The sequence below is a fragment of the Gobio gobio genome (assembly GCF_949357685.1).
Source record: "Gobio gobio genome assembly, chromosome: 15".
In the NCBI taxonomy this organism is placed as follows: domain Eukaryota; kingdom Metazoa; phylum Chordata; class Actinopteri; order Cypriniformes; family Gobionidae; genus Gobio; species Gobio gobio.
Window position 1 is genome coordinate 15,635,782 of NC_137108.1, and position 26,502 is coordinate 15,662,283.

General features: G+C 43.0%; 1 protein-coding gene across 4 annotated transcripts in view; it reads left to right on the top strand.

Moving 5' to 3' along the window:
• The window catches only part of grb10b (growth factor receptor-bound protein 10b), a 144,262-nt gene that overhangs the window by 49,229 nt on the left and 68,531 nt on the right, over positions 1–26,502 (top strand). For 2 of the 4 annotated variants that reach the window (XM_079837494.1, XM_079837492.1), the window contains exons 2-3: positions 478–593; positions 15,269–15,365. In XM_079837494.1, coding sequence (XP_079693620.1) covers positions 543–593; positions 15,269–15,365 — 148 coding nt within the window. In that variant the 5' untranslated portion in view covers positions 478–542. The remainder of the gene's footprint in view (positions 1–477; positions 594–15,268; positions 15,366–26,502) is intronic. The other 2 variants (XM_079837493.1, XM_079837495.1) reach the window with 1 other exon arrangement.

Below are 26,502 nucleotides of genomic sequence, written 5' to 3' on the forward strand. Positions count from 1 at the left end.
TTTCTATGACTTTTAAAGTTTCCAAATGGTGAAGCAGCAAAATAAATACATACATTTAAGCTTGCTAGACTACATAATCTTACCCTCTGAAAATAAGGTACTATTATATGAGTGAAAATATATAATTTTGGTCTCAGTGGAAATGTTCACCATTTGGAGCTGCGTATGATCTGTTTGTTTAACATGTTCCTTCTCTCCTTGCATTGCAAGTCAAGTTGCTTTCCCAGTGCCTTGAGTTTAAAAAGGATAATCTAGAGATTGTTTTTATATACTGTAACTGCATGGCTGTTGGTCAGCTCAGATTCTGTATTTCCCTCCTCTCATTCTTATGTTGTTTACTAACCCTGTGGAACTATTTGGGTTAAGAAGTGCTCTGTGCTATATTGGTAGTAGCCACTTAGACTCAACTAAGATATAGCTTTTTTTTTACCTTGACGAAACATTTGATGTAACATTTTTGTTTTGGTTTAATTTCAGACTCTTTCCTCGTCTATCTGAGGTGGATGTGATATTCGAGAGAGAGACATTACAGAACGTGTATCATGGCTGTGGCCGGATGTCCGGATTATTTTCTACACCATCCAAATTACCAGGTAAAAGATTGTTTGTGCTTTTCTTATTACAGTTTACTCAGCCTCTACATTATTCTTGTCATTGTAACAAATTTCGTTTTAAAACCCACTAGATAATCTGCCCTTGCCTTTAAGCATAACCTGGAAAACGCAGCCAGATTACAGCTATACTAAAATGTTCATGCAGTATCAGGCAGTTTTCCTTTAGTACCCTTTTTGGTGTTTGCTTATTGAAGTAATGAGTACTTACACTAAAAGTGCTAGTCAAACTTAAATGCCAACACTGGCCAAATTTCCTTGATGTCATGTTGTAAATATTATTATTAACTAAAGAAGAAAAAAATATCTAATGCCAATATCAGTGGACTGTTCTGGGGTGTATATCCAAGCTGGAATTTAAATGAATGCATAACCTAAACATCAAGAGATTAATTAATTAATTAATTAATTAATTAATGTATTTATTTATGTATCATATGTCTACTGCACAGTGTTATACACAGTAGTTTGGTGAACAGGTGTTGTAAATGTGATATACAATTTATTTGATCATGCCTTGTATACTGTATTGATCAGCAGATAACCAAACATATTCTATGAAAACGAATAGTTGACTTGCTCAAGGTCGTTTTGTATAGTTTCTGAGAGTATGTGAGAGGAGGATAAAGTGGAGGGCTTCTGTGTATTTTGAATGTACCTGTCATGAGCAGTAGATTCAGAGTCTGAGCATGAATGAAAATGGGGTTGCAGTGAATGGCCATTGCATCAGTATGCATTCCTTTGGGCTGAGCGCATTGGATTCACATGGTGTAACCTGACGTAAGAGCATCCAAATTCTAGCTTCACTCATTGGAGTAACTAGCCAGTTTTGAGGGGCTCTCCTCAGTCTGTATTGTTTATAGTACATCCACGTGCAGCAGTTTGAATCCAACTGGGAAATATCAATCAGGCAAATCACCCCATGGAGATCTGGCATTAGTACAGCTTGATTATAAGATATTCCGGGGGACACCCACTGTCTTGAAAAATACCTAGACACTCTGATGAAATTAGCTTGTTCTTTAAATTATGCAAGTCAAAGAATGTATATTTTTATTTTTATGTTTCATGGGTAAATTTTTTAATGAAGGTTACTTTAAAAACGTTCTGCCATTTATTTTGTAAATTTTTCCTTGCATATATAGCCTTTATTATTATACCCTTATCAGACCTGTTAATATTTAATGCACAGAGTAAAAAACAAATTCCTTAAATATTTTGAGAAAATTGCAACCCAGGCTCATTGGAAATACAACATTTCTGCAAAATTATATTAACATTACTTCTTTAATGTGAAATGTACAGTGAAATGTACAGTGAGTGCCACTAAAAGCATGTACAGTTCCCTTTCAGTCGGTCATGTTCGACGTACAATCGTTGTCTCACGTGCCTGGGCATTCAGCACGCTGAGGCAGCTTTTGTGGATAGTTCATGTTCTCACTGGGGGAACATGACTATCTCGGCGCTTAGGTCGAGACTCACCTACCTTCGGGAAGGTGGAGTCCCCCTCCCCATACCTCGATCTACAGCTATCTCTGCCCAGCAGGATAGACCTACTTCGACGAATGGCCGGGGTGACCTGAGGATTACGTTCAGGGCAAACCCGCAGAGTGTATCTCCGCGGGCCCCTGATCCCTCACAAGCGCCGCAGCCGGTGGTGCCTCCGGAGGAAACCGCTGGCCCCTCCCATGGGCGTCCGGCGGTGACCTACGGGGCATCCGCGGACAAACAGATGTCGATCGCTGCATCGGAGGGGGAGTTTCAGTCCTCAGAGGATGAAGATTCGGCTGTACTGCCTCCCTTTGGGAGAGTGGCAACGGTTGAGTCGGACCCTGAGTTGACGGCTATGCTTTCCCGGGCCGCCGAAAAGGTCAGGCTTAAGTGGAACCCTCCACCACGTCCTGAACCTTCTAGGAAGGTTGCCATGGCTTTGCTCCAGGTGCACCAGGCCCAGGCACTTATAGACATGCATGAGGGTAGGCCTGACCCAGAGCTCCTCCGGGCGACGAAAGTCTCCTCGGCCGGGTTGTTCGGCGACACGGTCAAGAGCTTTGCCCAGCAGTTCTCGGCCGCCCAGAAGCAGACGGAGGACATCAAATACATCCTGCCCGGCGGCCAGCTGCTGCCTCCACCCAGCCGCCGGCCTAGGCACCTCCGCTTGCTCGTCGCCGAGGACGTCCGCCCACCACCGCCCCCGCTCCCGCCCCAGCCCCAGCCCAGCAGGAGCCTCCACCCGGGCGTAGGCGTGGAGCCGGCCGTGGGAAGGACGTCCAGCCCGCTCAGGCCACTGCCAAGCCAGGTGGCAAACGCCGTCGAAAGAGACCCTGAGACGCGCCACCCAGAGATGGAGGAGACTGCTCTTCAGGAGATGGCTGCAGCACCACTCCTTCCCCTGGAGGAGGGCCGGGGGAGAATCTTTTGTTGTCCCGATTTGATTTCTGTTCTGCCAAATTGTCAATAAAAGAGCAGTTTCCGTCATCTCTGGGTGCCAAGAGAGCGCGCTTGGCGGTGTTCGACGCTACCATGCCTCATGCCATACCCTCAGGCGCCTCTCCTATCGCCAGCAGGGGGTGCCGGCTGTCGGGACGCACACAAGCTGCCTCCCCACACTCGCCTGCCCCCTCAGCGGAAGCAGGTAAGTGTTGCACAGCACACTCAGACCTCACTTCGGGCCGCTCCCATGCCGTCTGCGTCGGGTCCCTGCACGCCGCTACGCTGTCCCGCTGCGGGTACGTCTGTGGTGCCGTTGGTCCCGCTTGCACGGTCGCTGGGAGCCTGGCTAGCGCTTCCCAGCCCGTCTCGCTGGCTCATCCACACCATCAGACTCGGCTATGCGTTTCAGTTCGCCCCGCGTCCCCCCAAGTTCAGGGGTGTTCACTTCACCTCCGTGTTGAAGGAGAGCGCCCCTGTGCTTCTGGCGGAGATCGCAGTCCTACTGGCGAAGGACGCGATAGAGCTGGTCTCTCTAGCCGATATGAAGACCGGCTTCTACACCCCTTACTTCATTGTACCCAAGAAAGGCGGCGGGTTACGGCCGATCTTGGATCTGCAATTCTTGAACCGGTCCCTTCACAGGCTGCCGTTCAGAATGCTTACGCAGAAACGCATCTTCATGTGTGTCCGTCCCCAAGATTGGTTTGCAGCGATCGACCTGAACAATGTGTACTTTCATGTCTCGATTCTCCCTCGACACAGACAGTTCCTACGCTTTGCTTTCAACGGACGAGCATATCAGTACAAAGTCCTACCCTTCGGGCTGTCCCTGTCACCCTGTGTCTTCACGAAAGTCGCGGAGGCGGCCATTGCTCCCATGAGAGAGCGTGGTGTTTGCATCCTCAACTACCTCGACGACTGGCTGATTCTCACCCAGTCGCGAGAGTAGTTGTGCGAACACAGGGACATGGTGCTCAGTCGAGGAACGAGTCCAGTCGGTGTTGAACTGCGTGAATTCGTCCAAACGCAGGACAGCGGTTCCACTGAAACATTTTCAGAGGCTTCTGGGGCATATGGCATCCGCAGCCGCAGTAACGCCATTAACGCCGCTTCAACGCTGGCTACAGGACCGAGTCCCGAGATGTGCGTGGCACAGCGGGACCCTCCGCGTCTCTGTGACACCGAGATGCCGCCAAACCTTCAGCCCATGGTCGGACCCTTAATTTCTACGGGCAGGAGTGCCTCTAGAACAAGTGTCCAGGCATGCTGTTGTCTCCCATATGCCTCATCCACCAGCTGGGGTGTCACGTACAACGGGCTTGCAGTTTCGGGTCTGTGGATGGGGCCTCAACTGCAATGGCATATCAATTGCCTGGGGTTGTTAGCAGTTCGTCTTGCACTCAGCCGCCTATAAAGTGCCACTCAGAGGCAAGCACGTTCTGGTCCGTACAGACAACACTGCGGTCGTTGCGTACATCAACAAACAGGGTGGTCTACGCTCCCGTCGCATGTCACAACTCGCCCGCCATCTCCTCTTGTGGAGTCAGAAGCATCTGAGGTCGCTTTGTGCCAATTCACGTTACGGGCCTGCTCAATCGTGCGGCTGACGAGCTCTCACGACAGCCAGTGCTTCCCGGAGAGTGGAGACTCCACCTCCAGGTGGTCCAGCTGATTTGGAGTCGCTTCGGGACCGCACAGGTAGACCTGTTTGCCGCCCCTTGACTCAGAGACGGGGCACCCTCTGGCACCCGCGTTCGGGCCTCTGGAAACTCCATGTCTGGTCCCTGGACGGGACGCGTAGATTCTAGGTGACCTACCACAGGTTGTGGTAGACACCATCACTTCCGCTAGAGCTCCTTCTACGAGATGGCTCTATGCATTGAAGTGGAACCTTCTCGCCGAGAAGACCCCCGAAGATGTTTGATCAGTTCTGTGCATTCCTTCCTACAAGACGGGTTGGAGCGAAGGCTGTCTCCCTCCACCCTCAAAGTTTATGTTGCAGCTATCACTGCTAATCATGACATGGTAGATGGAAAGTCCTTAGGCAAGCATGATCTGATCGTCAGGTTCCTGAGGGGGGCGAAGAGACTAAATCCGCCTCGCCCTCCCTTTATACTCTTGGGACTTAACTCTAGTACTAACCGTACTGCAGAGAGTGCCCTTTGAGCCTTTGCAGTCAGCTGAGCTTAAGATCCTGTCTCTAAAGACAGTACTCCTGACTGCATTGGCCTCCATCAAGAGGGTAGGGGACCTGCAGGCATTTTCAGTCGACGAATCGTGCCTGGAATTTGGGCCCGGTAACTCTCATGTAATACTGAGACCCCGGCCCAGATATGTGCCCAAGGTTCCCACCACTCCCTTCCGGGACCAGGTGGTGAGCCTGCAAGCGCTGCCCTCGGAGAAGGCAGACCCAGCCCTAGCTTTTCTCTGCCCCGTCCACGCCCTGCGGACTTACGTGGACAGAACGCAAAGCTTCAGGACCTCAGAGCAGCTCTTCGTCTGTTACGGAGGCCAGCAGAAGGGAAAGGGTGTCTCCAAGCAGAGGATGGCCCACTGGATAGTGGATGCCATCGTCTTGGTGTATGAAACCCAAGACGTGCCCTGCCCGATAAGACCACTGCAAGGTCCCAGAGAGGAGAGCGAGGAGGATTTAGTCTCCTAGCCCCCCTCAGGAACCCGATGACCAGGTCGTAATGACCCACCGTTTTCGACTCCACAAGGTCGTGGTGTGCAGAGATAGCGGCCACGTAAACCTTCAGGGGGGAAGGAGACAGCCTTCGTTCCACCCCTTCTTGGAGGAAGGAGAGCATGGACCCGATCGGGCATTTTCTGGGGTCTTCTCGGCGAGAAAAACACCATCTGATGAAGAGGTTCCCCTTCAACGCATAGGCTTGTCTCGTGGACAAAGCCCTAGCGGAAGTGATGGTAGCCACCACCTGTGGTGGTAGGGTACTCAAACCTGCCGTGTCCCATCCAGGACCCACACATGCAGGCTTCATAGATTGGGACGTGGGTGCCAGAGGGTGCCCCGTCTCTTAGAAAGGAGGTCCTTCCTCAAAGGAATCGGCCAGGGAGGGGCTGTCGTGAGGAGCGCCAGTTCGGAGAACCAAGTCCGGTTGGGCTAATGAGGAACTGATCCTTGTCCTCCCTGATCTTGCACAGGGTCTGTGCAAGAAGGCTCACTGGGGGAAACACATACTTGTATCTGTTGATACAACAACATGCCTGAAAACGCGTTCTAAGGGCACTCCAGGCCGTAGAAAGGAGAGGTTCGACCACAGAGTGAAGGTCTGATGGCAGGCCCATCTCAGGACTCAATTGCGAAGCTAGTGCTTAAGTGGTCTCATATGAAGCACTCCGAGCGGCATATCCGCCGCTACGGATGCCATATGCCCCAGGAGCTTCTGAAATAGTTTCAGTGGAATTGTACTCTTGCCTTCGATTTGTCTCAGGCAAGTCAGCAGTGACTGCGCATACACGCTCATAAGCTGCACGTACATGGTGACAGAGTCGATTTCCATACTGAGAAAAGAGATCCTCGGCACGGGGGAGAGTTTGCTCTTTTCCCAGATGACCCGAAGGCCCAGACAAACGAGGTGCTGTAGCACCAGGTCCCTGTGTTTGAAAAACTGGTCTTGAGAATGAGCTAGTATCAGCCAGCTGCCGAGATAGTTCACGATGCGAACCCCGTGTTGCCTGAGTGGCACAATGGCTGCCTCGACGACTTTCGTGAAGACGCGAGGAGACAGGACTAACCCGAACTGGGAGAACCGTGTACTGGTATGACTGCCCTTCGAAGGCAAACCGTAGAAACAGTCTGTGTCGAGGAAGAATGGAGACATGAAAGTACGTGTCCTTCAGGTCGATCACTGTAAACCAATGCAACGGACGAACACGTTCGGAAATGCGTTTGGCTGTCAACATCTTGAATGGAAGCTTGTGAAGGGTTCGGTTCAAGACGTGCAGGTCCAGGATTGGTCATAACCCACCGGTTTTCTTGGGTACAATGAAGTAAGGCCTGTAGAAGTCGGACTTCATTTCGGCCGGAGGGACAGTCTCGTTTGCACCCTTCACCAGTAAGGTAGCAACCTCTGCACACATGACAGGGGCATTACCACCTACCATATAGTATAGTGGACTTCCCGGAAGTGGGGAGGAGACCGTGCAAACTGAATCACATAGCCGAGCCTGATGGTTGCGCACCGCCATCCGCGGCCTCTGGGAACTCAGAGATGGGGACATGAGTTCTTTCTTCAACCACATTAGGGTGCTGCTGATCCGGGGGCCAGCAGGGGAAACAAAAGATTCTCCCCCGGCCCTCCACCAGAAGGAGTGGCCCTGCTGCCATCTCCTGGAAAGAACTGGAACCCATCTCTGAGTTGTCCGCGTCAGGAGTGCCGCTTTGCTTGCTGTTTGGCAGGTTGCGGGGCTGGAGAAGACTGGGGCACCTTCCTGTGGCGTCCTCCAAGGCTGCTGCTGGGGCTGGGTGGTAGGGGCGGGAGCCGCAGGAGGGCGCCCTCAGCAGCGAGCACGCAGTTCATTCATGAGCCCTGGGTCAGATCTTCCCTCGTGCATCTCCCTGAGCATCCTGGCCTGGTAGACGAAGGATGGCCACCTCCTCATGCACCTCGGGAAAGAAAGGTATTGGGGCGGGCCTGACGGCTGTCAGAACGCGCCACCATCCAGCCGCGAGCGCTCGGGACAGGGCGGAGGGTTCCACTCCCGCCCGAGGCTCGCTGCTGCCCGAGATAACATGGCTGTCAACTCCAGGCTGGCTCGGGCAATGCTGGCACGCCCGGAGGCGGCAGCATAGCCGAATCTTCATCCCCAGAGGACTTCAGTCCGCCTTGAGATATGGCGATCAACATCTCCTGGCCATCTGGAGCGCCGAACGAAACATGCGGAGCGTCCGCAGACGGTCCCGCTGTTTCAGTCCAAACACCCGCGGGTAGCTGTGTGCAAGAGGGGGGTGTGGCCCGAGGAACGATTGTTGGGGCCCTCGTTGAGGGGATAGATTGGGGTGTGGCAGAGGGGACTCTACCTCCATTACGGAGGTCATTGAGTCTCGACCGCAACATCGCAATAGTCATGTTACCACTGTGCTTGAGTGTGCTGTGAGCCCATACACATCAAGCAGTGATTGTGCCCATCAGACGGTGACAGAGAAGCTCTTTTGTGAAAGGAAAGCACTACAGAGTGTTACAGAATGCGCCGTCACACCAACACACTGGAGAACCGCTCATCTTGAAGAACTCAAGAGAACTCATATTTTGAAGCTTGCAGGAGTGAAGAATGCTTTTGGTTCCGAAGCAGAAACATAACGCGGTGGGGCAGAGCTACGTTATGCAAATTCTGCAGACCCATGGCAATTCCTTGCCATTGGCTCGTTTTGTAAGAACTCAAAGGTGATAGGCTTCTAAGCTAAACCCCCATTCATCAGTCACTGACATAACTCGGAGTGACTGAGCGAAAGGGAACTGAAGTACTGGTGGTAATTAGGCTAACACAGCTGAACCAAATGACAAATAAATTAATAACCATGACAACAACCAAGGTAAACGGTGCAAACTGCAAAATAGGTCCAAAACGGTGTGAGTGTAACAATAGTATTGTGCAAGGAACCATGCAAAAATAAGTATTCTTTATTAATAAATAATCTCCCCCTGTAATCATAATTTGTTTGAAAAGGAATGAAAGTTGCTTGTGTTTTACTGTCACTAGTGTTAATTTCAACTGGAAGCTGCATTGAATTGTATTTAATGTAGGTAGAGGCACGTTTTTCCAATTAGCCAATGGTTGGAAGCGCAAATTACTACTGCCCCAGTAAATGCAGCACAACCAACAATTTTGTTTAACAGTGTCAGTGAAGATCATGCTTGTGATGAAATATGAGATGTGTGAAGAAAACAAAGTAACATTTATGTGAATGTCGATTCTAATTTGAATTTCATAAAAAAGTTGTAATTTGGTATTTTTTATTATTACTTTCATTTCCAATAAATATAAATTATAATTATTTTTTATTTATTTATAACAAAATGTAATTCCCACCAACATTTCCATCACAAATGAATTATGATTTGAGAAATGTGTTCATGGTGGTTCAGGGAGAAACAAAAACGAGAGAATTCATGTATGTCCACCATTAGACATGTTATAATAATCTAGAGTTTGAAAAGAGTATTTTAAGACTCTGGGTACTCTGGGTTTGGGCCAAATTCTGAGCTCGGCGCTCTCTCCCTGGACAGCACACCAAATATCCATATGTTATACTATATCTGATTGTATGTAAGTGTGAACTTGTGAAAGAGGGTTCGGCAAACTAAACCACTAAGAATGTTTTTGGGAGGAAGAGGAATAGTAGATGCTTTTAGATACTGGTGAATAAAATGAAGCTGCCCTCAGCATCTGTCGGTGCCTGTGTAAGTCTGGTAAGTAAGTGGGATTCTGGGCCGGGCTCCAGGCTTGGCTAATACAGGGGAACTGGAGGCCTGCCACAGCACTTCGAGGAGAGCTCCCTAACTACTGTTTTAAAGGAACTGCTGAACTGGCTTTTATTGAGCTGTGCTTCTCGCCTTTGTGCTCTCAATTAAGATGAAGAGCTAATGTTTGAATTGCTCTGAAAGTGTAAGCCCCTACTTTCAGGATCTTCATTAAGCGTGCGTGGGCATGAATTGAATAAAAATTTACTGCTAAAGAGAGTGTTACACTAATGTACTCAGTTTTCCTGAGCATCCATAATTAAAGAGGTCTTGATATAATAACTTAATAAATCAAGTAGGGCTGGTAAATTAAATTGATATGCAGAATATCAAGCAAATTGTGGTGGCAGCTTTTGAATGTCATATGCGATCTGTTCCATATAATCTGAATGTTACAAGTATGCAAGTTTAGCGAGTGTTTTGAAACTGTGTTATCTTAGCTTAGTCTAAGAGGATGTTATTGGTCAGAGCATGACTTTTGCCAATTCAAGATGATCCGATCCAGACATGTGGGTTTGTCATTAGCCTACCAACCATATTGTCTTTTTCCTCATACTGCTTTAGCCATTAAAGTGCCTGTTGTTGGAGCACATTAGTATTTTCAGGGCTGTACATTTTTTTTTTAGCTGAGTTTTATAGCTGTTTTTAGAGTGAATTAAAACAACATATGGTTCCTTGTTCCTGGAAGTCAATATTTCTGTTCTTGGTATTTCTAAGAGCTTGAGGATTCAGTATATTTTATGTTGTTGTCTTCCAGACGCTTTCTCTGAATTGAAGTAGAGGATTTGAGTAACTGGTGGGCCTGGCACATGAAAAGACAATATTGTAATATTGCTTTGGAAAAAAAAATCAATATTCAATGACCGAGGGATCTGAGCCATATCTAGAGACAATAATAGTTGTCTCAGAACATTTTATTTTTCAAGCATTGTTTTTATTTATTTCTTATGCCTTAATGCTGATACAACATTACATGTACATTACCATTCAAAAGTTTTGGTGCAGTGAGATTTTTTAAAAGAAATTAATACTTTTATTAATTAAGGTTGTGTACAATCAAACGTGTCAGTAAAGACCTTTACATTGTGAGAAAAAACTTATATTTCAAACAAATTATGTTCTTTTAAGCTTTCTAACTATCAAAGTATTCTGAAAAAAATTATGTATCAGTCTCCACAAATATTAACCAAACTATTTCTGATGTATCATGTAACTTAAGATTTGAGTAATAGCTGCTGAAAATTGAGCTTGCCATCACAAGAATAAATTACTTTTTAAAATATATTAAAATAGAAAACAGGTATTTTAAAATGTAGTGAGATTTCACAACATTATGTGCCTGTTCTTTTTGTTTTCAATAGTTATGCTACAACCTACACACCTAACAGACCAATGTACAGTTGCTGTGAGTAAAGAGTAAAGTACTTTATGAATGTGGGTCTGTTTTCACAGTGTAATCCGCCCTGCCAGAGGAATTCACAGTAGCCTAACCGTCTGAGGGATAAGCAGGGCTGAAATGTCAACTTTTGTACCTTAAGCGTTATATTAATACTGTGGGTTTGAAGGATAACCAAGTCCGTACATTAACTGCTTGACATAGCCATGTTAATTGACTATGTTATGAACCTTATGCTTTAGAATATACAGAACACGATCAGGTAAAGCCAAGTTAGGTTCGCATTGTAGGAGATTTATGAACCTTAATAAACACCTCATGGATATATATTGCATCCATCTGTTAGCAGAAACTTGATATGCGTACTACAGCAACGTGGAGGGTTATTACTTTACATCACGTGTGTTTGGGGATAAATTAACCATATTGCACCCTTGAGTAGTTCCCTTAAAACATACAAAGATGTTTTTTTCATACATCACAAAGTAGTCAAACTATTTTATGAAGGAATGGTAAAAAGTTTGCAAGAAGTTTTATTTCTCCTTCACATATGTTTTATAAAATTGTAAAAAAGTTTGTATGACATATACCATTACTCAGCTTTTCATTTCTTGTTTGAACTGATCAACTTTCTTGAAATGTCTGAGAAAGTTCTGTAAAATCAGCAAAGAGGCAAAGCAGACCTATAGATTATGGTCCCAGACAAACTTAAAGAGTGATATTAGAGGTCTTAGCTCTGTCTGGGCCTTCTGCTTAGTTCAGTCAGACAGAACCACAGCGGCTTCCCTCAGTACGAGTATGGGTGGAACCTAGAATGGATCGGTCTCAATGTTCCCTTAAGAACATTTTAGTCTTTTAATGTCCAGGTGCATTGCTTTAGGATTAACCGTCAGACTGCAGGAGACCAAAGAAGAGACTAGAATTTCTTGTATGTTCAAAGACTTCATCTGATCAAATGAAGCAGGCTTTTAGTTTAACTACATCGATACATGATTAAACATCATGAGAATTCTCACAGAACACAAGATGGATTGCTCACTACAAGCCGATCTGATGAATCAGTGCTGAAATAAAAAAGAAACGGTTTTATACACATTCTATCAAAGCTTAAGAAACTGAAAGGTGCAAAGACTTTTGGAAAATAAATTGGAGGAACAAAGATCTTAGACAACTGTGGTGTGTATGAGCATGCGAATATAACTATATTGGAATATTCAGAAATGAATGAAAATGGTGATTCTTCTTGAATCTTTTTGATTCCATCTTAAACCAGTAATGTGAATGTTGATGCTGGTAATTATTCTTTATATATAGGATTTCCATGATTAGTGCTAAAATAAGGGAACTGTTTCCCCTCATTCAGTGAGCATTAGCTAAAGGTATTCAAGTGTTCAAGTTCTTGTTTTTATTGTATTGTATTTTATTCTTTGTGTTGTTGTTTTCACCAACATTTTTTGAAAGAACACTGCCAAGATTCAAAATTCCTAGTGATTGACAGAATTTAGGATAAACTAGTATGATATGATAGACAGTTTCAGTATTATTGCAAATCTTCACAATGTCACTTGGCTGCAGTTCATATGAAGTGGCCAATTACACAAGGGGCCCTATCATATACTTGGCGCAATACACCGGCAGGTGCGACGCAAGTGTTTTTGCTAGTTTCAACCAGACGCAGTTATCATTTTCACATCCAGCGCCACGTTGTTTAAATAGAAAATTAACTCGCGCCCATCTGTTAGCCCATGAGCCTGCTGGTCTGAAAAGGGGATGTGGTCAGGCGCATTGCATTGTTGGTGCGTTGCTATTTTGAGGCAACTGAAAATGACTGCACCATTGACCAACAAAAACCTGGTCAATAGCGCAATATTTTTTGTGTTATTTACAGGGCACTGTAACGTACTGCTCCGAGACAGAGGGTTGAGGATCCAAATGCAGCTTTATTGGAAGGGTAATCCACACTCGTAGTCAACAAACAGGCAAGGGGTCATAACATGTAATCAGTCCAATAAGGCAAACAAGGCAAGAGAGACAGGCAAACGGGTAATCCACGGAACAGGCAAGAAATCCAAAACCAAGACAAGAAACCAGGGAAAACGCTCAGAAATGCAGTAATACAACAAACAAGACTTGGCAATGACTGACAGAATGAACAGGCTTATATAGGGTGAGCTAACTAGGTAATGGTGGATGTAATCAATGGGTGTTGAAGAGTCCGGGCAAAGGATTAAGGGTGATGTAGTCCTTGATGGAGTGACAGTCTGGAGTGGAGTGCCCTCAGGTGGTTCTCATGGGCACTCACACAGGACGAATTGTGACAGGCACGTTAGTATGCACCTATAGGCGGGTGCACACTGCATGTACACTCTGCTTATTACACACACAGGAACATGCAGCAGCACACAAACATTTTTAAATATAAAAAATAAAAGGATTCCTCTCTGGAGAAGCGTTCAGTCTTTCCACTCGCAAATTCCGCCATAAATAGCGAATCTGCCATAAAAGGGAATAGGAGATAAGACTCAGATTGGTTTATTGCACGTTACGCCCAAAACACACCCATGACTAATTAGGAGACTAAGTACAACCCTTTTGGACCATGCGCCTGGTTCGCTGACAATTTTTTCCATCATTAAACTAGCCCTTAGTGCACCTGGCTTCAGACCATGCGCTCAGATCGTTAAAATAGGGCCCAAGATGTGTTCCTGGATTAAAACACATTATTGTAAAAAAAAAAAAATATATATATATATATATATATATATATATGTATTATAATTAGTGGTGCTTGACAAGTATCACAATTTTTCACATAATCTTAAGCACATAACTCATCCTGCACTGTGCTATGGACATGAATGATACCTCAAATCATGTGGTTATTTGAGAACAGAGATGATTTTACTGTCCTAAGCAATCAAACGATTTTCATGTGAGGAAAAATCCCATAGACTTGCATTGAAGGTAGGACCTGAGTCATATCTAGTCCAAAACTCTTTTATTGTTTTGTCATGAAAATGCTCACAATAAATGATATCAGCATCAAGATATTGATCAAATGTATATGACAAAAAATGTCAACAACAACAGTTCCCTTTGCATTCAACAAAGTGATGAGCAGCACAGCTGTATGTGTGTGGCATGCATACACACATTTACATAAGAAAACAAAACAATCTTGCTCTGGTTCTGGAACATTGTACGTAGCATTCAGAAGCCATAAAACTACTGACGCTCTACAGCCACATCACAGCCAGATTCTGGGTTTTGTGGTCTCGCTCTGAGAACCATCTCCAAATACGAGAGTGCCACAGGACATTCTGTTCCCAGCTCGTGCTGTGAAAGCTCCAATCAGCACTGAAAGAGATATCCCACAATCCTTGATCCTACTGCGCTCAAACTGAGCTTTTTGTTTTTTGTACGGCATCCAAGAGTTCAAAGTGTTCCCCTCCTGGTAAGACAGCAGAGAGGCTCTGTTATGGAAAGGAATGAGTTTTTGAATCGAGTCACCACCTGTAGTTTACACACAGAGAACGTGGCTCCCAGCTGCCAGTTGCTTTAGATCTTGTTCCGTGAATACAATGGCACAGTTTCACATGATCACATGGCAGGGCCGCGTCTGAACGATGCTGTTTTTCTCATAGCCTGTAAACACACCAGTGACCCTCCCCAGATATGGCAGGGGGGCATCTGAGGACAAGGAGAGGGCCTCCTCTTGTTTCTTTCATCACAGATTGGGCAATTGCATCATGGAAGTTCCCTGAAAGAGGGCGGGAGAATTTTATGCATAGACATACATGTGAACACGTATTGCCCCTTAAGTAACACATCTGACATGGTTACAGTATGTGTACTGTATGTTGTATGTGCACTGTAAACTTAATTTATCAGTATTTATGTCTTGTTTTCTTGTAAACAAATGTATTTATTTATTCAAAATAGCATTTTTCAGACTATACTGAATTAAATGCATTTTTCTTACCCCGTTAGAGTTTTTTTGAAACCTAAAAAAAACCTTATGCCAAACATAAAAACCATTGAGATAAGAAAAATATATTTAATTTAAGATATAAATAACAGCTAAATACCTTGTTTTGATGTTTAGATATTTTACTGAAAAAAAGACCAACATTCTATTAACAAAAAGTTTTTCACTGCATGATGAGATTCCTAGACAACATTATGGCGGGATAGCATTTTTTTTCCAGGCATGTTTTGTCAAACTTACAACACTTAACTGATATATTCCAATAAAAATTGTTCCAAAGTGTGTGCATGTGAGTGAGTGGTTTGACTAATGTGAAGAAATGCTTTTAGCATGACCACTGTATTGGCTTCTTTCTCAGCAGGATAATGTAGAACGAGCTGCCAATCACAGACAGGCTAATCTGATTGGACCAAGTTTTCAGCAGCCAACCAGTCGGAATTCACCCAGCCATCAAGGTCAGTGAATTAATAATTTGCATGTGCACTTCATACATTTCTTAAAATAAGATTATTTAGCTCTGATATTTTTAATGACAGTACATTTTTTTTGTGGAATTGCTCGTGGTTTAATAACTCTCCCAAATTAACAAGTGTGTATGTGTGTGTATACTTGATTATGGGCGGGGGCCGTCTGTCTCACACACTTGGACTTGGGTGGGGGCTGTTTGTCGTAGATGCCTTTTATGGTTGGAGACTTGCTCATTAAGTTCAAACTGGGATCTATATTCAGGCCTCTTCCGCTGTAAACACTCCAGCAGTTCAAAGGCTTGATTTGTAAAGACACAGGGTGCCACTCATTAAGCCGCCAACTTAATTGTGCCATACAAAAATACAGAGGCATGATATTTGGAGCATGAGATTTAAGTACAATATCGCCTCAGCATGGGAGGTAGAGCCTGAAGTTTTTTTTTCTTTCTGAAAGTCTGATGCTGTCATTGAAGTAAATGGAGCAGAAATTCTCATTTAGGACTTCTCAGAGTACGCCGCGAATCCTCACAGCTGTGACTACACTAAACTCTTGGTTGTAATAATTTAATATCCCTTAATATTCCCTTAATATATTTATTTTGTTGAGTGGTCTTTGTTGAACACAGTTACTTTATTTATTTTCTGTTGGTTTATGGATTTTTTAAAACATGGTTCTGTAAACATTTATTCAGATTTCTGACCACTATTATCACACGTCTACATGAATGAATGTATGAAAAACTAGAACAAAATAGCAACACATGTTCCCATGCCTTTTCTTTGACCCTGCCGTTTTTATACTGCATTGAAAACAACAAACTGTGCCAACAAAGGTCTTATTTTGGGATGCTGGAATGCAGCTAAGAATAGATTAGAAGCATTTGTTTGTCCGATCTCAGATTGAGGCAAGAAATATGTGTTGCTGCGTCGAAATCCTGCATGACGTTTACAGCTAAAAACTCTCACATGCTTACAGTCTTTTAATATAGTTAAAGACCACACATTATTAGTAAGTTAGTTGGCTTATAAAACGTATTGAAACTGAGGCGCTTGGTAGAAATGTGACATTGTAGGTTTTCAGCACAAATGGTTTACATTTGATGGGTCTAAGTAAATGTTTTGCTTTCTGGAATCGTGTGGAGGCTCATGAAAGGAGTATTTAAAACTGAATTGTGCTGAAGTTACATTATAAATGAAATTACATTATCATATTTTGTAGAACTGAAAGTTTTATACAACTTGCGTTTTTAGTAAGAATGCATCATTTGTATGTTACTGGATTAATGGTGCCTGGTTATTTTTGGTTGGATTGTGGAATATTTTGATTGTCGCACAGCTGTTCACTGCTACAAAATCTAGATGATCTAGCAACGCCCTGCATCCTTTAAAATCATTTAAATATTTATATGTACTTTCCGCTGTCATACGAAATAAAAGATCTTGTCCATATGAATATGATTAATACCTTTGGACGGACAGAAATTCAGACTCCGTATGACTACACCAAAAGCAGAGTGGAGTAGAGTAGCCAAAATCTGTACTCAAGTAAAAGTACAAGTACTTACGGAAATATTTAAGTAAAAGTAACAATCGAAATATTTACTTGAGTAAGAGTAAAAAAGTATTCGATGAAAAATCTACTCAAGTAGTTAGTTACTAGTTACTTTCGATCTGATTGATAAGAAGCGAAAAACCTTGAATTTCAGACTACTTGGAGAGCTTTCACACACCTCACGGTAACACAATAAGGTTGTATTAGTTAACATTAGTTAATGGATTAGTTAACATGAACTAACCATGAACAACACCTCTGTTCAGCATAGGGATGGCTCGATACCACAATTTTGGCTTCGGTACGGTACCACAATCTAATACCGAAGTACCGATATTAAATCGATACCATACAGGGTCTGAATTTTGATGCGGGTATTGCGCATAATTTTACTCACTCTCGCAAGTTTTGGGTTTATGAAGCGGGAAATTACCGCAAATGTTTATTATTAAATTAATCAACAAAGATTATCACATTAATCAGTCATTTGGAAACTTTTTTGTAAGTAATTTCAGCATTACTGCGCGTCTCCATTCTCTCAAAATGAGCAAATTGCTTCTGGCTTCAAAAGACATCATGCATGGACTATAAAAGCATCTGCGCGCTCAGATTCAACACTTTCGCTTCCGTTGCGGGACAGCTGACGGAAATCACTGCCCACGTCTTTTTAAACCTCGCCAATTTTAACATGCAAGCGATTTTATAGCATTTCGTAATACATATGGGATGAGAGCTCTTTGAGAGAGAGCTTTCTTTGCGCTCATGCCAACAACAAACACACACACACACACACACACACACACACATACACACACAGGCCTAAAGAGCTCAGGCCTAAAGAGCTCGCGCATTCCAAATTAAATTGTTTTTCCTCAGTCAAATACACACAAAATTATGTCAAAAATGTAAATCTTTAGTGAGTAGTCACATAAACAGAGTTGGGTATGTCTTTCGCGGATGTAAATAGTGCAATAGTATGCGTGCAAATATTAGGTCTAAATTAACGTCACTGGTTGAAACGAACGCTGGAGATTTCATTATATTTAAACGATACGATCTTATGTATGTGCGTTAATCAGTGTTAAAAGAAAAATGTCTAAATTAGATTGTTAGAATTATGCACTCACCTGTCGATCTCATAATGTCTTACAAGTCAGGAATTAAGTGACCGATGCTTGGCAAGGTTTGATGGTTCTTCAGCAGTTTTATAAGCAAAGTAATTCCAAGTTTCACGTCTACTCCTCTCTTTATTAATGAGTTTTGTGCGTGTTGAGTGAGATTCAACTGCTGTATTCATCTTGTTCTGTTGCCACATTTGCCGGTTTCATGTCAGTTTGGGTAGCGCGCTGCCACCTAGCGGTGTACTTCGGAACAGCAGCATATACCGAAATGAGCAAAATCATGATATCGTACCGTTTGAAATAAAATATATACCGGTATTTTTCCAGTACCGGTATACCGCGCATCCCTAGTTCAGCATTAGTTAATCTTTGTTAACATTAGTTAATAAAAATCAAGCTGTTCATGGTTTAGTCATGTTAGTTCACAGTGCATTAACTAATGTTAACAAGATTTGAATAATGCATTAGTAAATGTTGAAATTAACATTAACAAAGATAAATAAATGCTTTATAAGTGCAGTTCATTATTAGTTCATGTTAACTAATGTAGTTAACTAATGTTAACTAATGAACCTTATTGTAAATATATATATATATATATATATATATATATATATATATATATATATATATATATATATATATATATATATATATATATATATATATATATATATAAAATACAATCCCGTTTTTCCTTGTATGTATTTTCCACACTTCAGACAGGCGTCTGTCCGGATTTGGGTATAAATGGAAGACGTCACATTAGGCTATTCAATTTGTTTAGTTTTGTGGAAAAAAGGATACAGTATGTAAATGTGCAGATGTGAACTTTTGTTCGTGTTGTTTCGAGGATTCAAACGATTATGCTTGCACAAGAGCGCATATGAGGAAAACACTCAGACAGTGTGTGAAATAGTAACAATAAGGGACAATTTCCCATAGTTACCAAATTGCCATTAATAGTGTTCAAATATAGGCATCATTGTGACACTTACGCGACATGTTTTTTCAGGGTGGAATTCTTGTATGCTGAGATGTCAGTTTGTTTTGGTGCACAGCACACACATTATGAAACTATTCTTTTTGACATCTTGGAGTGAAAACATAGACTGAACTTGAGGCCACGGGTGATCTGCCTCCCGTAGCTCACACACATCTTCCTCTGCTTCGGCCATCATCTTCTGACTAAACGCACGCTAATTATAAGCGGGTGATGCGTATAGCCACCTCTCGCGAAGCAGCCTCTCCAACAATTCGCGAGACTTGCGAAAGTCATATTAACTTATTTAAAAATATATATAATATAATTATTAACATTTGACAGTAGCGGAGGAACGCCAACGAATGTAACAAAGTAAAAGTACAGTTTTTTCACAAGAAATGTACTTGAGTAAGAGTAAAAGTAGGCCTACCCATCTTTAAATATACTCTGAAAGTACAAGTTACCCAAAAAATTTACTCAAGTAAATGTAACGAAGTAAATGTAATTCGTTACTACCCACCTCTGACCAAAAGTGACTGTCCTGCTTTAAAGATAAGATAAATGACAAATTAGTAAAAAACAGTTCACAATATTGACTTTAACCTTCGGTAAAATAGCACATTGATTTTCACTTCAACTTTGCTGTCAAGTAGTTTATCTAATCAAATAAGTAAGAATATACCTGTCAGGTTTTCTGGAAGGAAAGACCCAAAAGCAAATAGATGCTTAACTGGAGCGAGCCACCTGGCTCTGGGCCAACTCAAAGAGGGGCTAATTGGAAGAGGTCTACTAGGTGGACCACAGCATAAGTACATGGGTAGACAGTCCAACAATGTAATCAGCACCATGGGATAAACCACTGACCAGAGCCAATGACGGGAGAAATAGTTGGTGCCGGGATGGGCAGTCCATTTTGTTCTGGTGAGACTGGAAACCACAGCACTAACTGGGCAGAGGACAGGGATGTAAGTGAACCAACCGACAAGACTAACAGAGATGCATGTGTGAACGCGAAAGGCACAAAACACAAACAGAGCAGAAGGCAGAGAATATAAAGCGGAGAAATAAAGGACAGAGTAGAAATAGCTATGAGACATTGAACAGAAGAGGCATGGGGAGAACGCAAGACAGGTTTAACACGGGAGACATGAAAGACAGGGTGGACACAATAGAAGGAGTGGGATAGCCGATGTAGCACCGCTGCCGGACTGAATACTTTAACAATGGGGTATGGCTATATGAAGCTGGGTGCCAGCTTACTGTCTGGAACCCTCAGTCCTTGATGGTTAGCCACAACTTCTGACCACAGATGTACCTAGGCACCAACCTGGACCAGACTGGACCATGGCCCTCCCCACAGAGGCTGTAGCACTGGATGAAAGCCTGAACCAAGAAACATCAAGATGAATTTGACCACCGCAGTAAAGACAGAAATCTGAAGTCTACACACCTGCATGGACTCTGGATTTATCAGGTGGTTCTGGTGTTCAAGGAACAGAGGAGGTGCAGAGGGTTTGGCCAGCAACCTGCTGGAGGAAGTCTCAGTATATTAGCGCCATGCAGCTGTCTAGACAGATGCCAAGATATCAAATTGTCCAAGTCCTCTGGGGGGTTTCAGGTATAGATATCATCCTTGACCTCCTCAATGAGCGCATCCTGGAAGCTTTTGAATAAGTTGCAAAATGAGCATCTCATTGACCCCTTTACTTAAATTCCATTAGAATGAATGAATATAAAATGTATTAATTATTAGATGGATGGATGGATGGATGAGGTATTAATATAGCACTTTACTATGTATTATCCAAAGTACTTTACAATCAGGGGGTCTCTCCTCACCCACCACCAGTGTGCAGCATCCACATGGATGATGCGATGGCAGCCACAGTACAATGCGGCCAGTGCACTTACCACACCGGCTATAGGTGGAGAGGAGAGAGAGTGTTAAAGCCAATTCAAATTATTAGGATTATTAATTTGTATTTAACATGATTAATAACAGCCAATGGAGGGAATTTGGCCAGGACACCGGGTATACACCCCTACTCTTTACAAGAAGTTTTAATAACCACAGAGAGTCAGGACCTTGGTTTAACGTCTTATTCGAATTTATTGGACACACAGCCACATCAGCAACAAAATATGAAAGGTGTTTTCGATTTGTTTTAAATGTTAATAAGTCTGTTTTTCTGTGCTAACTATGCATGTTTATATGGTTATTTGCATTTTGATTATTTGCATTTAAAAACCAATGGATGAGGTGACCTTAAAGGGATAATTCGGCCAAAATGAAAATTCTGTCATCACTCCCTTCTCATGTAATTCTAAAACTGTATGATTTTATTTCTTCTGCAGAAAATAAAATAATATGTTTTGAGAAATGTCTCAGTATTTGGGCACAAAAAAAATCTTTGGTTACCAGTATTCTTCATTATCTTCTTTTGTGTTCTGCAGAAGAAAGAAAGTCATACAGTTTAGATTAAATGATGACAGAATTTTGATGAACTATAATGTTAATTAATTTCTAGTTGAGATATTTACTAGTTCTAGGCTTGAAACTTGAAGGCTGGATCAGACCATTGCAGTGTTATTTAAGGTATTCATTTGTTGAGGTCAGTGCCTCTTCTACACTGCATGGTTCTGATGGACCCTTGGGCAGCAATATCCAGGGCATTGCATTCTTTAGAAGAAAGAACAGTTTTTAGTGTGGTGGGCGGATGGGGCTTATAAGATTATGGAATGTGAGTTATATGAAACTCACTGATTAGACTGATGTTTTCCAGGCCCTGATCTCCTTTATTGTTTTTCCAGATTTTCCCTCTCTATTTATGCTCTGCTGCTTGACTGCCAGGGGCATTTTTACCTATCATTCTCTCTCTGACTACTTTTACATGCTTATTACTAGAAAGCTGTTTAAGATGTCGTCTCAAACCTGTAGGACTTTCTTCTTTGGAATGGCACAGAAGATATTTTGAAGAATGTTAACCTAACAGTTTTGGTTACAATTGAGATAGAAGAAAAAAGTAGCTAAATGTTTGTGAGTTTTAATGGTCTGGGTTAGCTATACCTTTAATCCATGTATATATGCATCACCATCAGTAAACAATTTCCTTTAGCAATACCATCATATTTCACATTTCCCTTTATATGGTGAACTTCCGCAGGTGAAATGCAATCATCTCAATGGGAATCCACGCAATTGGGAATTTTGTGTGAGGGACACTTGAGGAAAAAAATTTGTGGTACCTGTATGGATTTTACATCAGCTTCAAATTTCAACTCTCAAATTTTCCAAATTTACAATTCTCTGTATTTACCAACATAAAGCTGCTGGATTTGGAAGTGACCACTAAGTAAGTGGTTCTTCATGCATTGCTAGAATATTGACAATGGACATACCTTTTCGCTAATGTGATTCCACTTTTAACCTGTGAACTCATGTCATTTCATGGACTACTTTTTTGTGTCTTTATCCCCTCTGTATCTTGACAGATCACCATGCATCATGCACTTTATTGTATATTGTTTATATTGGATAATCAGGATCAGCTGTGCATCTACATTAACTATCAAAAATAAAACTCAGGCTCATATTTTCTCTTCTTCTCCCACTCCTTCTCTATATGAATCCCCCACCCTATATATCTCCCTCCTTCCCTCCTGTCCGCCCCTCCTGTTTGGTGCTTATATGAAAGCACTGTATTGTTTAGCCAACTTGGCAACCCTTTAGAGTGCTGCCTATATCTGTGAAAAGAATAGCTTCTCTGCCTCCTTTCACATGTATACATCCGTGTGTGTGTTTTTGAGGCACATATCTCCCCCCACGGGTCTTCTACAGGACATTCCTGCCCAAGCAACTCCTCCTTTCCCCTTTTAGTGCTCTCGTCTCTTTGTTCACTCACAATTTGCATGCTAATTGTCACCAGCTGGATGGTCTAATGGACATGCTATAAAACATGGTGCTTTTAAAACTTTGTCTTTAACAGTCTTTGGCATAAGTGAACCAATTTAATCATTTTGTCTTGGGCAAAGAATCAGCAGCCTCAAATGTAGATTAACTTAGATGTATTTTGTCACTGTGTCATTAATGGAACCAGATACACTGTGGTAAATTAGCTCATGCACACCACTGCTAAAGTGGACCCATCTAGAAATCAGTGTCGTATCAGGGTGTGTTGGGGTATCACCCTTTACTAATCCTTGGAAACTTCCATTTTTATACAAATTACTCTAAAAACCTTGGGCCATTATTTTATTAGACAAACATCTAATGCCGAGTACACACTACACAATTTTAGCCCCGATTTTCACTCGCTGACAGTTTTTTGGTAATCACCAACAAATGCAATCTGAGAGAAGAGCTGATGCGTTGGCTATGCCCGTGAGATTTTTGCAAGCAAAATATCTGGACCTGACTGTGACTGAGAGTGTGCAGTGTAAAATGTGTTTTGATTTGAAATTACATTAGCAACTACCTACAGCCAATGAGAGAGCAAGATAAAGGGTAAGGGAAAGTTCAGGGGAGGAGTCATAGACCTGCAACAGAACATCAGCAATCATGGCTTCTGCAAGCAACCCTTTTCTCCTTCGTATTCTTCTTCTTTTTTTCATTGCAAATCGGTGCACAGACAACTAGGATCGTAAGCTTCTTGCCGGATACAATTTTTAACAGGAAGAAATCCAGTCTCATGCGTCAACTCCTGTCTCATGCATGATTTTACATTATTTCCTTTATCTCTTCTTGAGTGTGCTTGATTTTCAGGGTTGTTGCCCATTCTTTCTATTGAAATGTTGTGTAATGTGTGACTCCCTGTTTGACAATCCCCCGTGTAATGTGCACACAACAGCAACTAAATGATACCACAGACAGTTGTGTAGTATGAAAAGAATAACGATCCAAAGACTCTGAAAATAGAGTGTTCCCTACATAAGGTTATACATAATATTACTGACTGTCCCAGATGATCGATTGGATTAAGATTGTTAAGTGAGCAGCAGAGACAGATTAGCATTTTCATTAAGTATAACTGTGTGCTCTAACCAGCTATGTTTAAAGCCCTTGTTTTTTTGCTGTTGTCTAGGACACGTGTGACTGCTTCCTAATGTGATCCAAAAATTATAGTCTAAGGCACACTTAAGATTTAAATGATTAAAAAGCTTTTATTCAACTGGTTTATTCATATAAAAGGTTTTTTTTTTTTTTTTTTTTTTAAATACATATGATGGGGTTTCAGGAACAAATGCCTTCTTCAAAGTGCAACCTCTAAACACATCAGTGCCTCTGAAAAGGGCTCTCACTGCCAAATTGGACACACCTGCTCAAATTAAGTAGCACACAAAGATAATTAATATCAGAAAACTCTCAGGTTGCGTATGCAACCAGGTTCCCTGAGAAGGCCATCAGTTTGGTCGGTGTCGGAGGCAAGTGTAAACAAACACCAATAATCATTGTCAGACTGCAGTCCTTGACGTCACACATGGAGCACCTGTGAGTATAAAAGGGTGCCTTAGTTACATGACGTCAACTCTTTTATCTGATGGAGCAAACATATCGACCATTATGGCAAACAAGAGGACATATTGCTGTTTTCACAATAACCTATAAACTAGGCTCTATACCCCAAGAAAGCAACAGGGGAGCTTAGGCCCTAGTTAAAGTAACTGGGGGAGAGCAGCTCATACCCCGACTTGCCTATAGAAGCACACATCCACAGGGGAGCGTATATCTGTACTTCAAAACCCAACAATAGTTGAGGAGGGAAGAAAAAGAAATAGAAGAAAGCTTGCGGACTGCCCAACATAATTCAATTTACCCTGCATCAACCCTAAGGATGTGAGGCTTAAGCATCATTCTCCTAGAGAAGCGAGCAAACATAAACTGTATCCATTCTACTTTCCAAGCCTATAAAGTTGGAGAGGGCAATAGAGCTGTTTAACTTCTCCATACGAGAAGTCACGAGGTCCATGTAGGCAAACCTTAACCTCAGCATAGGAAGAGAGGGGGAGGGAGGCAGCTTAGAGCAAGATAGAAAATATTTCCTCTATCTCTACTATATACCACTCCTTAAACCTTTACAGACCCCCAGAGAGGGATACATCTCCTGAAAACTGCTGACTTAGACCCCAGCTCTTTAAACTTCTTTACGACTGCCTCACCAGCCGACTGGATGTCTCTCCCTGGCATCTATAGCAATGCACTGGCCGTGTACTTTGTGGCACAGATGGCTACATTTGTGGCTTTTTACCCCCTTGGACTGCCTCAGGGGATAGTACCACTCAATAGGCGGGCCTGGAGTTCCCACAACACCTGTGTCCCAAGACTATTCTTGGTAAGGGGTGGAGAATACCAACCTCTGGTAACACTGCTGAGTGGAGATCGAGTGGGTCGATTTCATGGTGTGCAGGGCCCCACAGACATGTCTTGTCTCTGCAAATGCCTTGCCATGAGCCGCAAGGTGGTAAACAGAGGAGGTGGACTTATTTGATAACATCTGCCGCTACTCTGCTCTCCTGCGACCCCCGAAGTTTCTATGCTGCTTTAGCAGACATGGGGCCTGAACCATGAGGTGCAAATGCTTGATTTTCATCCTACAAGAAAAGTCAAGCAAGAGGGGAGCTCCATCATCGCGGCTCATCGCAGTGAGTGCATTCAGTTCCCTGGAGAGCTGAACAGAGGGTGCAGGAACAAGTAAGAGATAGCTTGCAAGCACCTCTTTAACTGGGGCATCCTCTCATATCACTGCTCACACAGCCTCTCCACATGGTCACAGTTTGAGTACATGGGAGAGACTATACGAGCCGAATACAAATTCCTCAATTATCTTGACACCTCAATTTGGAGATCTAGGAGGAATAAAAGGCTCACAAACTTATATGCGGCACAGCGGAAGATGCATCCATATGCGCGATCTACAATCCCCACAATCTAACCCACCCTGCTACGGCGGTGGCCGTGGGACCCAAACCACGAGGTGCAGATGCTCGACTCTCATCCCTCTAGAAAGAATCAAGCAATAACAGAGCCTACTTCAAATGCATTGACAGGAGTGCCTCCAACTGCTCCAAGAGCTGAATGTGCTCCATGCAAACGCTAGGTTTGAGTAATCAGATTGCAAAATGTTTGACCCTGTTGCCTATGTCTGTTTAGCATAAGTGAGGCCGATGTAAACAGGGCCTACATGTGTAACAGCTGTATAGCGGTAACAGATACGGTATGACAGATTATGTCAGTATCAGGTACAACAACAACTTAAAACAAACAATTTAGATGGCACAAAACTCCCAATCTGGTATGTTTCTCAGGTAGGGGCCCATGAGGAGGGCCTGGGACTCATCCCGGACGTCTCTCAGACATGAATGATTCAGGAGAACAGCTCCTCCAGCCCCGCTGGGTGCAGTCAGTACACAGCATTCAGCGGTAGCAGACCGCAATGCAAACTGACTCAGCAGTCATGGGAACACTGCATC